Source organism: Bos taurus, chromosome X (assembly GCF_002263795.3).
Source record: "Bos taurus isolate L1 Dominette 01449 registration number 42190680 breed Hereford chromosome X, ARS-UCD2.0, whole genome shotgun sequence".
NCBI lineage: Eukaryota > Metazoa > Chordata > Mammalia > Artiodactyla > Bovidae > Bos > Bos taurus.
In genome coordinates this window covers 63,628,104-63,644,600 of record NC_037357.1, presented here as the reverse complement: position 1 = coordinate 63,644,600, position 16,497 = coordinate 63,628,104, and the positions used below count along the sequence as shown (strand labels likewise).

General features: G+C 33.6%; 1 protein-coding gene across 1 annotated transcript in view; it reads left to right on the top strand.

Moving 5' to 3' along the window:
* The window catches only part of LRCH2 (leucine rich repeats and calponin homology domain containing 2), a 104,233-nt gene extending 101,307 nt beyond the window's left edge, over positions 1–2,926 (top strand). Inside the window, exon 21 of the mRNA XM_024988537.2 lies at positions 158–2,926. Within this exon, the coding sequence (XP_024844305.1) occupies positions 158–277 (120 nt within the window). The 3' untranslated portion in view covers positions 278–2,926. The remainder of the gene's footprint in view (positions 1–157) is intronic.
* Positions 2,927–16,497: the final 13,571 nt, after the last annotated feature.

Below are 16,497 nucleotides of genomic sequence, written 5' to 3'. Positions count from 1 at the left end.
GAAGCAGACATCTTAAAGTTTATTTCATTAGAATTGTATAATTTTTACCTGGAGTTTTATAAAAAAGCAGGATTTAAAAACCCAGTTCTGACTTACTGAGGTTTTGCTGTACTATTAAAAAGCACATGTTTAGATATCATTTGTTTTGTTTTTTCAGGAAAGACTCTGTTTGCCTCATCATATTTTGGAAGAAAGAGGTCTTGTGAAAGTTGGTGTCACAGTTCAGGCTCTTCTTGAATTACCTACAACCAAGGCATCTCAGCTTTCTACGGCTTGACATAACATTTAAAAATCCTAAATGTCTAGTTTCATTTATTTGAAGTGATTTCAAATATCTCAAATTTATGAATAAGGATGTCTAGTCAAAAATAATTTTATTATTCAAGCCTTAGATTTAAGAAAAATCATGTTAAAACATCAAATTCAATTTTGAATTGCCCAAACTTCTTTTGAGGGAAAACTAGATCAATTTGATAAGAGTTTTTGATAAATTCAAATTCTCTTTTTGCTAAGTTAGCTAATAATCTTGATTATTTTTCAATAATCAGATTAACACTAAGTTTAAAATGTGATTTCAATTTAATAATCACATTAGGTTTATTTTGTTTTATCATAGCATACTGGTAAACATCTGGACAAGGTAATCATTTTTTTACCAATTTAAAACTAATTCTATATTTGAGTTATTTAATATACTTGTGATTCTAGTTTATACATAATTTCTTCCGTCTTTGGTCTTAGTTTTATAGAAAAAAGTGAGTAGAAGTTACAGAACTCTGGCTTTATATTGAATTCTTTTAGTATTATAGGTTGGTGCCAAAATATTTTCAGTTGTACTGTAGATTGTTTACATGTGAAGTGCCTGTGTAATTGATGACTCTCATATAGTCTTAAACATTTTTGCAGTTTTTTTAAATGTATTAATGGAATTTTAAAATATTTTAGTAGATTTTGTAAGTTCAGTAATATGTGAGGATAAATGTGCCTCACATTGTGACATTTGTGTTTTTTATTTAGTCCATTGCAGTTTTCTTAAACTGGTTATTTCATGTTGTCAGAAAAACGATGTTAATATGCTTAATTTATACTATTTAATTTTGCAAAACTTAATCATCTTTTGAAATATATTATTTGAAGAGTATTTTATTTCTGTATTGAAAATGTTACACAAAGCAGTAAGGTTTTTGAGAACTAGCAGAGTATTTAATTATCAAGAACATTTTGATAAAACTGCCAAAGTTTGGGTTTATGTCTTGACTTTCAGGAACATTACTACATCAGTATGCTGCCTTTGGTTATATTCAGATTCAGAGAGCAGCAGCTGAGGAATAGGTTTTTATTAGAAAATATGTCCATTTGTGGATCCTGTAAATCTTAACTTATGCTCAATTAACATGATGAAATAAATACAGACCACTCTATAAATCTTTTCATAAGCATACTATTATATAAAGTCCTTGTTTAATTTAAGGATGGATAAATTGACATTTGTAGTAGTGCAGGAATTTTTCAAAAACATTAATGAATAATCAGTTTCCTACAGAAAAACTTAAGTATAATTACTTTTGTAGTAGTCAAGCAAGTATCATATCTTAAGTATGTGATTATTTGCACTTGTTACCTCTTAATATGGATGCAACTTATTAGAAATGTTGGCCTGGGTGTTTCAATGATATCTATAAAAGGTAAAAACTATTGTGCCAAATGATATAATAAGGATTGGTTTAAGAGCAACTCTACTTTTTTTGATCAGTTATATGGCATGAAGCCATATAATTAAGTTTTGGCTTTAGGATACAGATGTGTTTTTACATTCCCCAAGGGTCAAATCGGAACTTTTAAAGAACTAAAGCTTTTTATGACTAAAAGTTTTAAAAATTAAATCATTGATAATTTATTACTTTAAATATTTGAGCTAATTAGTTATTTTTCAGTTGGATCTAAAAAAAGTCATTGACAAAAATCTCTCTCTAGTGAAAAATTGGGTAATAAAGTAAGAAATTACAAATATATACCTTAGTTATTAGTTTTTAATGTAAAAATTTGACAGTGTTACAAATGAAGTGATCATTAAAAAGCTACAGCAATCATTCATACTGCTTTCATAGTTATCATGCTGTAGAATTCCTCTTGTTAATTAATCTAGATGTTAATTATTTTACAAGTATGTTCATGTTTTGTATCATTGAAATATTAGTGAAATTATAGGCCATTTCCTTATTGCATTTCACTTACTTGTCAATTAATTATTATTTTAAAGAGAAAATAGACCAGAACCTCTGTAACATTCTTTATTGCAAAGTTCCGTTTAAGATGGGTCTATCTGAGGTCCATACCATGGCAGTTTTATTTACTGAGTGACAAAAAGAACACTTCTCTTGCTCAGTTTCTCAGCATAGTCCCCAAGCAAACATTATACCAAGTCTCTGATGTATTTCTTTTAGTAGTTTTTGAGTAAGTGTAAAATTTATTCAAAATAGTTTGTATGGTTATTATATATTTACTTCACCAGTTATTGAATAAGGAATGATTATCATTATTTGAATTGGATTTGTGATTTGAAGAACGTTAAGTAATCAAACTAAAATATTTTATTAGGCCCTAAAACATACAGTAGATGGCTTTCTTCCTGCTAAATTTTATTCCTATATGGCACAAGAAAGAAGTGATGTTGGATATGTTAGAACTGAAATAAGGAGTAAAAATACATTACCATTTGTTTAATAATTATCTTTACAGAAGTGCTAGTTTATTGACTTTACTAACTGAATTTTTTGAATTCAGAAATGTTTGTATTGGTCACAGATCTATCATGATTGATTTTCTGATGCATTTAAAAATAAATGGAACACTAAATGTATATTACCGATGCGAATTGTGTATAAAGTTGAACAAAAAAATTAAAGGCTGAGATTTCTTTTTTCCATTTCTACCTCTTCTCTTAACATCACAGCATCCAATTTCTGTAGGTATTTGATAACTTGTGTCTATGTTCCCTAGTATGGAAAAATAGACTTTGAGAGGATATTCAAAGTAAGTTTAGTCTAGATTTTCTGTACATCATGATATTTTTAATAGGCAATGTTTTCTTTTAGAAAAATGGTTTCTTTGGATATCTTTAGAAAATGATGTCATCTTAATCCTGTATGGGACTCTCTGCGCTTCCTGTCGTTCAAAGTTAGAAATAAATTTATTTTTACTGTGCTCCATTAGTATGCATCAAGTAGCTACCTAAATAAATCAGAAATGTATTATGTACATGTGTAAATACATGGGAAAAAATAGATTTTTCAGTTAGCAAGTTGAATTTTCTAGAACTTTGTTTAGATATCTCAGTCATTTCTAATGCAGAGAAATACAAAGTAATGTTGTATAATTTATAAAGTAGTAATTGAAATTATACCCTAGGGCTATTATTCTTTTTCATTATATAAGTTTTAGGTATACAGGATTATAATTCAACATGTATACATATACTACAAAGTGGTCACCACCACAAAGCTAGTTACCATCCATCACTATACAGTTTACCCACTCCAGCTATATTGCCTTTCCCCCACCCCCTTACCCTCTGATAAACCACTAATCTGATCTTGAAATCTGTCAGTTTGTTTTTGTTTTATTTTCTTTTGGATTTCACTGGCCTAATACCTTCAAGGTCCATCCTTGTTGTGTAAATGGCAGAATTTCATTCTTTTTTATGACTGAGTAGATTTTGTTGTGTATATAAACCATATTTTTATTCATCCATCAATGGATACTTAGTTTATTTCTGTATCTTGATTATTGTAAATAATGCTGCAGTTAACATAGGGGTGCATATATTTTTTTTAAATTAGTGTTTTGTGTTCTTTAGATAAATACCCAGAAGTGGAATAGCTGGGTCATATGGTAGTTCTAGTCTTAATTTTTTGAGGAATTTCTCTGCTGTTTTCCATAGCGGCTCTATCAACTTACTATCCCACCGACAGTGTACAAGTGTTCTCTTTTCTCCACATCCTTGCCAACACTTATTATTTCTTGTCTTTTAAATAATAGCCATTCTTACAGGCAGGTGATATCTCATTTTTGTTTTGATATGCAGTTCCCTAATAATTAGTGATGTTGAACATCTTTTCATGTACTTATTGGTTATCTGTATATCTTTGGAAAAATGTCTATTTAGATCCTCTGCACATTTTTAATCAGTTTCTTTGTTGTTATTGTTGAGTTGTATGAGTTCTTTATTTATTTTAAATATTAACCCTTTATCAGATATATGATTCACAAATATCTTCCCCAGTCAGGAGATTGCCGTTTTATTTTGATTATGATTTCCTTTGTTGTGTGGAAGCTTTTTAGTTTGATGTAGTCTCATTTGTTTATTTTTGCTTTTGTTTCCCTTGAGTCAGATCTGCAAAAACATTGCTAAGACTGATGTCAGTGAGGTTACCAACTATTAAAATTTAATTGTTTTTCATGCTCATATTTTGCAAGTTTAATTTTTGAAATTTACCTCTCAGTACTACGCTTGTCATTGACTATTAATTTCTGCTAGCTGGTTCTGACAGTCATATTTCTTTAAAAAATAATTATTTTGAGTGATAGTATGCTATATTTTCATGGAGGAAATTGATATATCTATTCCATAGATTTGTAAAATATTCTATGTAAAAAACAATGTATTTCATTAAGTTTTATATTTTTTTAAAATAGTTTATTTCTAAAGCAGTTAACTCTGAGATCTTTCTCTGTGTTAAGTTTTAGAATATTTCACGTTAGCTTAAATATAATGCTTTTATGTTTATGGTTCTGTTGCAGATAAATCATTAATATTACTCAGAAGCTCTGGTAATTTTGGCCTATGAAAATGTTAATCAAAAGTTTTTTTTTAAATAAATTATAAAGTAGCAGGAAATTTTTCACTATTTTCTGTACTTGTTTGTAGATAGTTTTGATATTATTTGAAAATTAGTTAGTAAGATTTATATCAGTTGTTGTTTAGTTGCTAAGTCGTGTCTGACACTTTGCAACCCCATGTACTATTATAGCCCACCAGGTTCCTCTGTCCATGGAATTTTCCAGGCAAAATTACTGAAGTGGGTTGCCATTTCCTTCTCCAGGGGATCTTTCCAACCCAGTATCAAACCCATGTCTCCTATGTTTTCAGGTGAATTTTTTACCACTGAACCACCAGGGAAGCCCCATGCATAGTTCATTGATGGCTCCAATCTATATATTCACAGTCAAAAGTTTTTCATTATTTTCTGTAAAATTCTTATGTAGTTATTAAGTCTTCAATATTATGAAAATAGAGAGTTAAATAATAGTTAAAAGGAAGCCATTTCTGTTTTTTTAAGAGCATTTTTGAGAGGTGGAGAGAGAAAGGAGAGAAGAAAGGACAATTTGGAGATATTTAGAAAATTGATAAATTGTAATCTTGGAGAGGTAAGGCTTTAAGAAATGGGATAAACTGTACTTTGTTCTGTATTTGTTGCAAAAAGATCAGTTTTTTAAAAAGTGAAAATGTTATTATGGCTCTTCATCTTTCTTAAGGTTGGCATAGCAATTTGTGGGCTTTTATTACATTGTGTACATTTTTATTACATTTATTTACTTTCTTTAAAAATCAGCTGAGATTTTGGTTGAGATTACATTGAATTTAAATATTAATGTGGAGACAATTGATATATTTATAATAAGTCTTCCCATTCAAGAGCATGGAATGTATCTCTATTCAGCTCAACTGTTTCCTATGTTCCGTTCAGTTCAGTTCAGTCGCTCAGTCATATCCGACTCTTTGCGACCCCATGAACCTCAGCATGCCAGGCCTCCGGGTCCATCACCAACTCCCGGAGTCCACCCAAACCCCTGTCCATCAAGTCGGTGATGCCATCCAACTATCTCATCCTCTGTCGTCCCCTTGTCGTCCTGCCCTCAATCTTTCCCAGCATCAGGGTCTTTTCAAATGAGTCAGCTCTTCACATCAAGTGGCCAAAGTACTGGAGTTTCAGCTTCAACATCAGTCCTTCCAATGAACACCCAGGACTGATCTCCTTTAAGATGGACTGGTTGGATCTCCTTGCAGTCCAAGGGACTCTCAAGAGTCTTCTCTAACACCACCTATATTTCCTATATTAGAGTTAATAATTTTCTCCATAAAGGTATTAGGCCTACCTGATTAAGGTAATGCCTAAGATATTTTTAAATTTTGATGCAATTGTGAATAGTATATTTTCTATTAATTGGTTGTTGCTGGCATGGGAAAATGCTGTTGATTTTGTATCTGGAAGTCTTGCTTAACTCTTCATAGTTTTAATGATTTGCTAATTCTACACATTCTTCTATGCAAACAATCATATAATTTGCAAGTAATGATATTTTTAAGGTCTTCCTTCTAATCCGTAAACTTCTTTATATTTTATGTATTTTTTATAACATTGTCCAGGACCTGCAATACCATGTTAAACTGCGGTGACAGCTGGCTGCTTTGTACTCATTTTGGTTTTAATGGAAATATAACTAATGTTATTCCATTAAGTATAATATTTTCTATAAGTTTTTGAACATTTATCAAGTACCCAGCTTTTATGACTTTTAAAAATAATCATAAATGGATGTTGAACCTTACCAAATATATTTATGCATCAATTGTAATTTAATCCAGTAGTCTATTATGCAAAGATTTATATTAACAGATTTTCTGATGTTGACTCAACTTTGTATTCATAGGATAAATATTTCTTTATAATGATTTTTTTAAACCTCATATTTTATTTGGCTAGCCCTATGTAATGCGTATTTCAAGGAGATGCAGACTAGAGACAAAACCAAAACATAAACCTCTTCTTTTCCTAACCGTTTCCCTCATTGCTGCCTCCAACTAACCTTTGCACCAGACTTCAGCCCCTTGTCACACCTTCACAGGGGGTTTTCAGGGATTTCTTAAAATTAGTTATTTGGGTCTATGTTTACCTGTATAGTTTCTTGAAAATTAATGGGAAAAAAAGCTAGTAATCTTGCTCGTTTTCCATCATTGATAGGACCTTTGGAAGTCTTGTTTAGGTATTTTATATATGAACTACTATTAAACAAGAGTCCCCTCTTTTGTGTTTGTACAGTTTAGTTTTTGAACCTTTATATTTCTTCTCAATACATTTTATCTTGTTATTTGTCAGACCTTTCCAAAATATTTTTTGAATTTTGATTCTGCAGTCCAAAATTTTATAATCACACCATTTATGTCTTCATCTAAGTCTTTATACATTGTGATGTTCAGCATTTTATGAATGTGGTAGTCTGGTTGAGATCTTATTCACTATTGATAGCAGTCAACACTGTGAATGTCATTTGTCAACCAGTTACAAACCTACCAGAGTCACCTAGGTCAGTGCTACTCAAACTTTAATGTGCACACAAATTACCTGGAAATCTTGTTAAAATGAACTGATCAAGTAGGTCTGGGGAAGAGTCTGAGATTTTGCATTTATAACAAGCTTTTATGTGAGGTTGTTGCTGATGGTCTGTGGAACATTTTGAGTAGCAAGGACCTAGGCACATTTCTTAATCACAAATAAAGTAATCATGAGCAGCTTTGTAAATAACTTCTTCAGGAATAAGACACATTAAAAATAAGACTTTCCCTGACTTGCCTGCCAGGAAAAACCATAAAAAGAAATTAAATTTGCTCTATAAACTGGCACAGAAAGCTGCTTACTAATCTCTCTGTACATTGCCAGGATTCTGAAAACACTGAAGATGCAATTTTTGGTTAACAGTATTATTAATAATGAGCCCTATTTTGGACCAGCTTAGTTTCTGCCAAGTCTTCAACAAACTCAGACAGACTGACAAATTAGACCAAAATACTTTGAAATTCTCATTCACTTACTTCCATCTATTTACCTGCATGTTTCTAGGCTCTTGGTTATGATGAAAATGTGGAGGAATGCTTGATATACAGATATGATTGATTTAAAAATCATCTAGATAATGGTAAGTAGGTGTTTCTAAAGTTTCAGGGTGCCTATAATTAGTTTCTACATATTTTAGACATGCCATGAAAAGCTACTTTTGCTTAGCTTAATTCATTTCAATTATTTATGAAAAATATTAAGCAAAAATAAGAGTTAAAATTTTGTCTGGAATATTGATATCAGTGCAGTTCACATATTTTAATGAGATGTAGATGTTTAGAACAGTACTTCAAGATAGTCTGTTTCCTATGTTATTATAAGTGAAATAACACGAGAACCATCCACCTCCTTAAAAGTGCTTGATTATTTATATATATATATATATATATATATATATATATATATAAAATAGTTACGAGGTCATACTACAAAAATAAAATATATTGCTTAAGACATTGCTGAGCTAATAATAAGGCACCATAGCTGCAGATTAGCCTGATGTTTTCTGAAAAAAATCCTGTATTGACAGTTGCATGGGACTTGAGGATAGGAGATAAAATCTGAGATTTTTCAAAGTTGGCATTCCAAAAGGAGAATGTGGCATAAGGCTTAAACTTCAAAAGGTTGTGTAATAAGGAGTAAAAGGAAACTTGCCTGGCTTGACTTTGACATTAAGTAGAAAAGAAAAAAAAAAAATCTCTCATAAGTATTTAAAACCTCAAATTAACCATCTCCAGCATGGGCTTGTAACTTATTGCACATTTTTTTGTGTATATTGCAAAAGCCTCACACATAGAGTTTAATTGAAGTGTACTCAGATTGGTAATGTTTTCAGGTAACTTAACAAAGCAAAAGAGTATCTCTTCTGGAGGAGTGAATCTTCAATGACAAATTCTCAGAGTTTTATAGAATATAAACTCACAGTCAAATTTCAAAAACAAACCACAAGAAAACAAGGGTTCAACAGAGATAATAGAAAATAGACTAAGAAGTGAAAAGACTTTAGATGTTGAAATTACTGAGCACAGAATATAAAAGATTTTTGAAAGTGTTTGGAGATATTAAATATGGAAATTGATAGTATGAATAAAGGACGAAAGACTATAAAAAAGACCAAGCAGATGTTTTTAAAACTATCAAAATGATCCAGAAATAAAGTTATAATCACTAAATTTTAAAAATTCAGTCAACAGATTTTGGAGCACAGAGGTAGCTGAAGAGAGAATGAAGAAGAAATTACCTGGAATTTATCAAAGTGAGGAAGAGAGAAATTTAGATATGGAAGATAAAAGTGGGAAGGTCTAATCTCTATAATGGGATTTCCAAAAGAAGAGGTGAAAGAAAATGGGCGAGAGGGAATAATTGAATAGAAGAAACCTGAAATTTACCAAAATGGAATAAAAAATAATTCTTAAAGAGACCAACAAATCTCAAGCAAAATAAATAGATATCCAAACTTACAAACAAATATAGAATGCCAGAGGTAAAGCAAAAGACAAAGCACTAAGAGTGAAATGAGCTACAAACCATCAGTAATTATGCTGATTACTTATTTCTCTAAAACAACAATGAAAGCTAGAAGACAGTAGAATAATATCCTCAGTATCTATTAGAAAATCATTATCAACCTAGAACTGTATAGTCAGACTGGTTTTTAAAAACTAGGACGAAATATTTATAAAGGAAATCAACCCTGAATATTCACTGGAAGGACTGATGCAGAAGCTGAAGCTCCAATACTTTGACCACCTGATGTGAAGAGCTGATTCATTGAAAAAGACCCTGATGCTGGGAAAGATTGAAAGCAGGAAGAGAAGGGGACTACAGAGGATGAGATGGTTGGATGTTATCACAAACTCAATGGACATGGGTTTGAGCAAACTCCAGGAGGTGGTGAAGGACAGGAAAGTGCATGCTGCAGTCCATGGGGTCCCAAAGAGTCAGAAACGACTGAGTGATTCAGCGACAACAACAACTAAGATTGTTTACCACTCATAGAATCACATTAATGAAAAATTTAAAGGAAGCACTTTAGGCAGAGGGAAAATGATGTGAGATCATCTGAGATTCAAGAACAAATGAAAAGAGTAAAGCTAAACATATGGGTAAATCAGAATAAACATTGACTATTAAATTATAACAATGATGGCTAAAAAGACTATATATGATAAAATACCAGACCATATTTAACATACCTTGAGAGGAAAGTGTTGAGTTAATGTTCTATGATGCTTATCTTTTCAGGAGAAGGTAAGATTTTTTTTTAACTTTGTACTTTAAGCATGTATAAGAAAATACAGTAACAACTAAAAGATTAAAGAAAAAAATATTCTAAAATAAGAGGAGGAATGGTTTGAGAAAAAGAGTCAATCAAAATAGAAGGATGATGAGAGAAGCACTTCCACATTGGTAGTGTATGGACCTCTGGAAATCAGTTCCTTCATAGAAGAAATGAGAACAGCAAAATTTGTCGAAATTAACTCTTTCACAACTCTGAAAATTTACCAAAGCCTTGTGACAATCCGAGAAGCATTTATTTAAGAGAAATGAATGAATCTCAGTAAAATAGTAAGCGTTATGAAATTTTGACTTGCCCTGTTTCCATTCTCCTTTGGTGAGCTCTGGGATAGCCTTGAAAATCAACAGTCTTAGGACCATGTGAGCTGTGAATAACTACAGCCTCCCATACTTAAAAAGGGACAGAATGGATTTGGAGCTCCCCGAAGAGCCTCATTCCCAGAACATTTGACCTTTCAGTATTTCTCTATGAAATCCTCATTATCAGAACTGGCTTTTGTTTGACCTGACTCTGGGCTTGCTTGATGAGTAAAGTCTATCCTTAGAACACTTTTCATTAAAAACATAATTAGAGGCAGTTGTTTAACATCACAGTCTCTTCAGGGGGCATCAGTGGATGGGACAAACAGGCAGCAAGCCAAAAACTTAAAAATCTGGGGAATGAAATGTCCATAGGAATCTTTGAAAAGTTCTGATGTATCCCTGGGGATCTAGATGGCCATGAACATGTGCACGTCTGAGCAAATACCCAAGAAAGAACTGAGAAGACCTAATCTCTTATCTGGCTGACCTTGAAGTTATGCAAAAGCAGGAAATAAAGGCTAAGATGGGATTGCAAACTGCCAATATTGAAGGCATTTGTCAACAAACCTCCTACCTCAGTAAAAGGTAGGAGGCTTACTAGTTTGAGGTGGTTGAGGTAACTGCTGTTCAGTCATGAGCTGACCACTCAGATATCTGAACAGAGGCTTCAGTGGCCACAAAAGGCTAAGAATATAATCTCTGAAGAATTAGTTAAGGGAAGACACTAAACAAATATCAATAACACACCCTGGGGAAGGAAAATCTGATTTCCAGAGTTGCCACATTATTTTATTTAAAACATCCAATTTTCAACAACAAAAAATTACAAGACACACAAAGAAATGGGAAAGTATGGTACATACACTTTAAAAATGTAGTCAGTAGAAACTATCCCTGAGGAAGCCCTGAATTTTGATATACCAGTACTATACAATGAATACAAATAAGCAATTATAACTATGCTCAAAAAATTAAAGGAAACCGTGTATCAAGAGTTAACAGAGGTATGAAAATGATGTCCACCAAATAGAGAATATCAGTAAAGAGAATTTATAAGGCAGAACCAAATAGAAATTTCACAGTTGAAAAGTGCAGTTCATTAGAGTCAGTCTCAAAAGCAGATTTGAGCTAGCAGAAGAAATAATCAGACATGTTTAAGATAGGACTGTTGAGATTATCCAGTGTGAGGAACAGAAAAAAAAAAAAAATAGATGAAAAAAATGAATAGAAACCTGTGCTGCTGCTGCTGCTGCTGCATCGCTTCAGTCGTGTCCAACTCTGTGCGACCCCATAGACAGAAGCCCACCAGGCTCCCCTGTCCCTGGGATTCTCCAGGCAAGAACACTGGAGTGGGTTGCCATTTCCTTCTCCAATGCATGAAAGTGAAAAGTGAAAGGGAAGTCGCTCAGTCACGTCTGACTCTTAGCGACCCCATGGACTGCAGCTCACCAGGCTCCTCTGCCCATGGGATTTTCCAGGCAAGAGTACTGGAGTGGGGTGCCATTGCTTTCTCTGAGAAACCTGTGGGACACCATCAAACATACTTACATATAAAACTTCTCAAATTTGATGAAAACATTAATCTACACATCCAAGAAGTTCAACAAATTCCAAGTAGGATAAACTCAAAGAGATACACTCCAAGACAAATCATGATCAAAGTGTTAAAAGAAAATGAGAGAAACTTGAAAACAGCAAGTAAAAAATGACTGATTATGTGCAAAGGAACCTTAATAAGATTCATAGCTGATTTCTCATCAGAAAGAATAGAAGCCAGAAGGCAGTGGGAGTTTGGTGCCACAAAATGTGAGAGTTGAAGATAACTGACAACAGAAGTTGAAGTGTTAGAACATGAAATCTAAATTTTATAGGAGAGAAAAGCAAATACAAAAGGTTTATATGGATTAAGTAGATGGGTCTGTGAGATGGTTGAAGAACTGATGTCTTGATATTTGTAGGGTGAGAATCCTGAAAATATTCTCAAATGGTATAGTGACAAATTTATTTCATAAGTAATTAGTTCTGGGTGACTGACTGCAAGGTCCTGAGGGTTGTCGTGGAAGTGCACAACTGAAATGGGGTAGAAGTTATGGAAGACAGAGATTAAGGTCCCATCACTTACCCAGAGGTAAATTGAATATGGGAGAAATAATAGTCTCTACCTGATAGTATAGCAGGAGAAATATTATCCAGAGATAAACCTGTTCAAATCAAAGTTAGAGAAGGAAATTACAGTCAGTGAAGAAGCTTCAGTTGTAGCACAGTTAAAATATTCTGAAGGTTTTGAAGAAGTAAGAGATAGAGATCAGTGGTAGATTCAGTCAGGTGAAAAGAATAGGTAAAAGGTGAATAGAGAGCTGAATGAACTTAGGTTCATACAGAAATGATACATGTGTGAATTAAGTTGCTTGACAGTTATAAGAAATCCTGACTTTTCCTTTAGTGGATGTTGACAAACAGCTGTAGGTTCTTTGCACTTCTAAGAGGATTTGAGTCTTGGATTCAAGGGAGGGAGGGAGTTATTTTCTGGCTTGAATTTCTAAGGGGTCTGGCTCATAGCTCTAAAGATTCAGAGTGGATATGAGGCTCCCATTACCTCTTTTTTCATTTCACTAATTTTGAAGAGTCCAGATATTCTGGATGGAAGAGTCCAGTAGATGTTCTCCAGAATTCTGGATGTGTTTGATTTCCTTATAATTACTTTCAGGTGAAACATCTCTAGCGAGAAGATGATGTATATTAGTTGCTCAGTCGTGTCCGACTTTTTATAAAGCTATGGACTATAGCCTGCCAGGCTCCTCTGTCCAGGGAATTCTCCAGCAAGAATACTGGAGTTGGTAGCCATTCCCTTCTCCAGTGGATGTCCCTTTACCATCTGAGCCACTGGTGAAACATATCTAGTGAGAAGATAACATGAGCAGTGTATAATTCTCACAGCATCACATTAGGATGCATATCATGTCAAGCTATTCCATTATTGTTGAGGTCTAGCTTTACCACTAGGTTAATGTGACCACCAGATCTGTCTATTGTAAAGCACTATTTCCCTTTTGGTCTAATCAGCCACAGCTTGAGGGTGAACAGGGTCATTTGGTATAGACTATGGTGGTGTATACCCAGCAGGGATGTGAAAAACAGGCAATAAGTCATCACTGGTATATACAAATACTCCAAAGATGATAATAAATTGAAAAGAACTGTAAGAGAATTGCTTATAGAAACATACACAAGGGAGCAATCATTTATGTGTGCCTAGAGTGGAGATGGAGGCTGTGGAGGAAATAAGGGAAAGCTGTGGAGCAAAGGTGATATTTGAAAATTAAGTCTTTCAATATGAGTTGGGGTTTATTAGTGGTTGAAAGTTATGGGGGGAAAAGCATGAGGGAAAAAAAGGTAGAGGCCTGAAATTATATGGTTTAGCTGTGAGAAAAAAGTCCTGAGTGCTAGCATATATGATGCATGTAAATGAGTGACTGGGAGATAAGGTTGGAAAGGTAGACTAGGATAGGTAGTGAAAAAACCTGAACTCCATGCTAAGGAATTTAGCCATGATTCTGTAAGAAATGATGCTAAGGAATGTTTCTAAGCAAAGGAATATTCATATTGGGCTTTTGGAAACAAGATTGACAAGAAGTCTGAGACAGGTTTTTGTGAGAAATGTTGAGGACACAGATTAGGTCAGTGGAAGTGGGTAGGAGAGGAAAGGACTAATATGAGAGAGATTTTAGGGTGAAATCAACAGAAGTTGATGAGTGGTTACATATAGGCATTGGAGGGAAAGTCAAGTATATTCTAGGCTTTCTGACTTGAATCATATTAATGGTGATGCCCTTACCAATATAAGGAATATAAGGAGAAGCAGATCTGGAACAGGACAGTTAAGTTCCACATATATTGAATTTGAGTTACTTATAGTTTTCTAATGTAATTTCTGTTGAGTTTTTCCTCTTTCTAAACTTTTTTCCTCCATTTTATTCCATATTCGTATTTGGATTACAGGGAGTAAATTCGAGTGATGCGAACAACACAAGTTCCAAGTAGGCCTGCAAGATATGTCCTTTGACTTAAAAGATAACCAGGAAGGAATCAATCAGTTGTTCCCTGGGGGTATACATTGGCATATCTGAACAAACTTGAATTAAAATTCTAGGGAAGACCTGTTCTTAAAAGATTTGTGTACCTACTCATTGATGTGCTTTATGAAGTGACTAGAACCATTTAATTTCCCAGTCAAATGAGAAAATCAACCCACAGATCGAACCTTAAGTAGCAGATAAAATGTTTCTCGTTCTTCAGAAGCTAAGGATTTGCTATATTAGCCCCAATCAAGACAAATCAAGTGTTTCCTTTTTCTTGAATTTCTTTGTTTTTCTGACAAAGCTGTTTTTATTTATTATATCCAATTCCACTGAACTCTCTGATTTCAATAGACACTAAAAATAAATTCCCTAGAGAAGAAAAAACTAATGTACAAAGAAAATAAGCCAACATTATGACATGGAACTGCATGCACAGCTGGCTACACACTAATAAACAACATCCAAAAAGACTTGTGTTCTGAAGAACATTTCCTACATTATGGACATGATCTGTGCCTTCCAAGAATAATATAATGTATGTAGTATTTTAACAAGGGTAGAAAAGACATTAGTAACAAGATCTCTATTTTTATTAGAATTTTTCAGGTCATGACATATATAAAAATGTCTATCATATATTTCTAGGAAAGTAGGATAAGAAATATTTAAGCTGTAAAAGGATGATAATTTTGAAAATATTTTAAAATGGGAATGGTAGATCTATGAAACTTTAAATAAAACCTCAAGATTTCTAGAATGCTCAGGAGTTTCAAGGCATGGGTGTCCCCCCACCCCCCATTAAAGCAAGTTCCTTCTTTGGAAGTTTCACTGCCAATTACCTTTTTGTTTAATTTAGGATATGTTGTGTAATGGACAGGGTTTATAACTCAGTCTTCCCAGATATATTTTAATTTAATGTTCTTTCTCTGGACTATGTCCTAGTTTTTTCTAGTCTAACAATTGTCTAATATAACTTTGAATGTCACTTGAGGTATGAAAACAAACTGAGATTAAAGCATTCTAATGGGAAAAAAGAGCCATAATACATGTTTGCCTGTACTTCATATTTTTCTGTTTATTATTTGGCTTTCATTTTGTATACTTCCTCTATTTGTGCCCAGAAATTACCCACTGATTCTTCCAATCTACTAGATCGATCCTGTCTGGATTAGAAATTAAAGAACAGTGATTAGGAAATGAAGTATAGCATGAGAAATCTGCAGAAAAAAGGGAAACTTGAAAATTTGGAGATGGAACCAATCAAATTTATGAAGCAGACAAACATGTTTCTTTTGTAGCTTCTGTTCTCCTTGTTCGGCCTCTCTCCCCACCTCCATTATCTTACTTTTGCTCTTTGATCCCCTTCCTGTCTTGCTTGATTTTACTTCCTATAGGGCCTTGCCCTTTGCTAGCTTGACAGCTGTATCCTCTAAGATAATAATGGATGCATCTAAAAGTACCCTTTGTACAAGTATTTGCATTTTGCTAAAAGGAAGTCAGTCCTGAATATTCATTGGAAGACTGATGCTGAACCTGAAGCTCCAGTACTTTGGCCACCTCATGTGAAGAACTGACTCATTAGGAAAGATCCTGATGCTGGAAAAGACTGAAGGCAGGAGGAGAAGGGGATGACAGAGGATGAGATGTTTGGATAGTTTCACTGACTTGATGGACACGAGTTTGAGCAAGCTGTGGGAGTTGGTGCTGGACAAGGGAAGCCTGGTTTGCTGCAGTCCATAGGGTTGCAAAGAGTTGTACACTACTGAGCCACTGAACTGAACTGAACTGAAAAGTCTGTTACAGAGTGGGATTCTCTCTAAGTTCAGTAATGAGTTCCTATGTCTTAATGGAATTTGCTCCACCATTTGTATATGGGTGTACTTCGTGCTCCTAATTTTCATACTTCTCACTCTCATATCTGC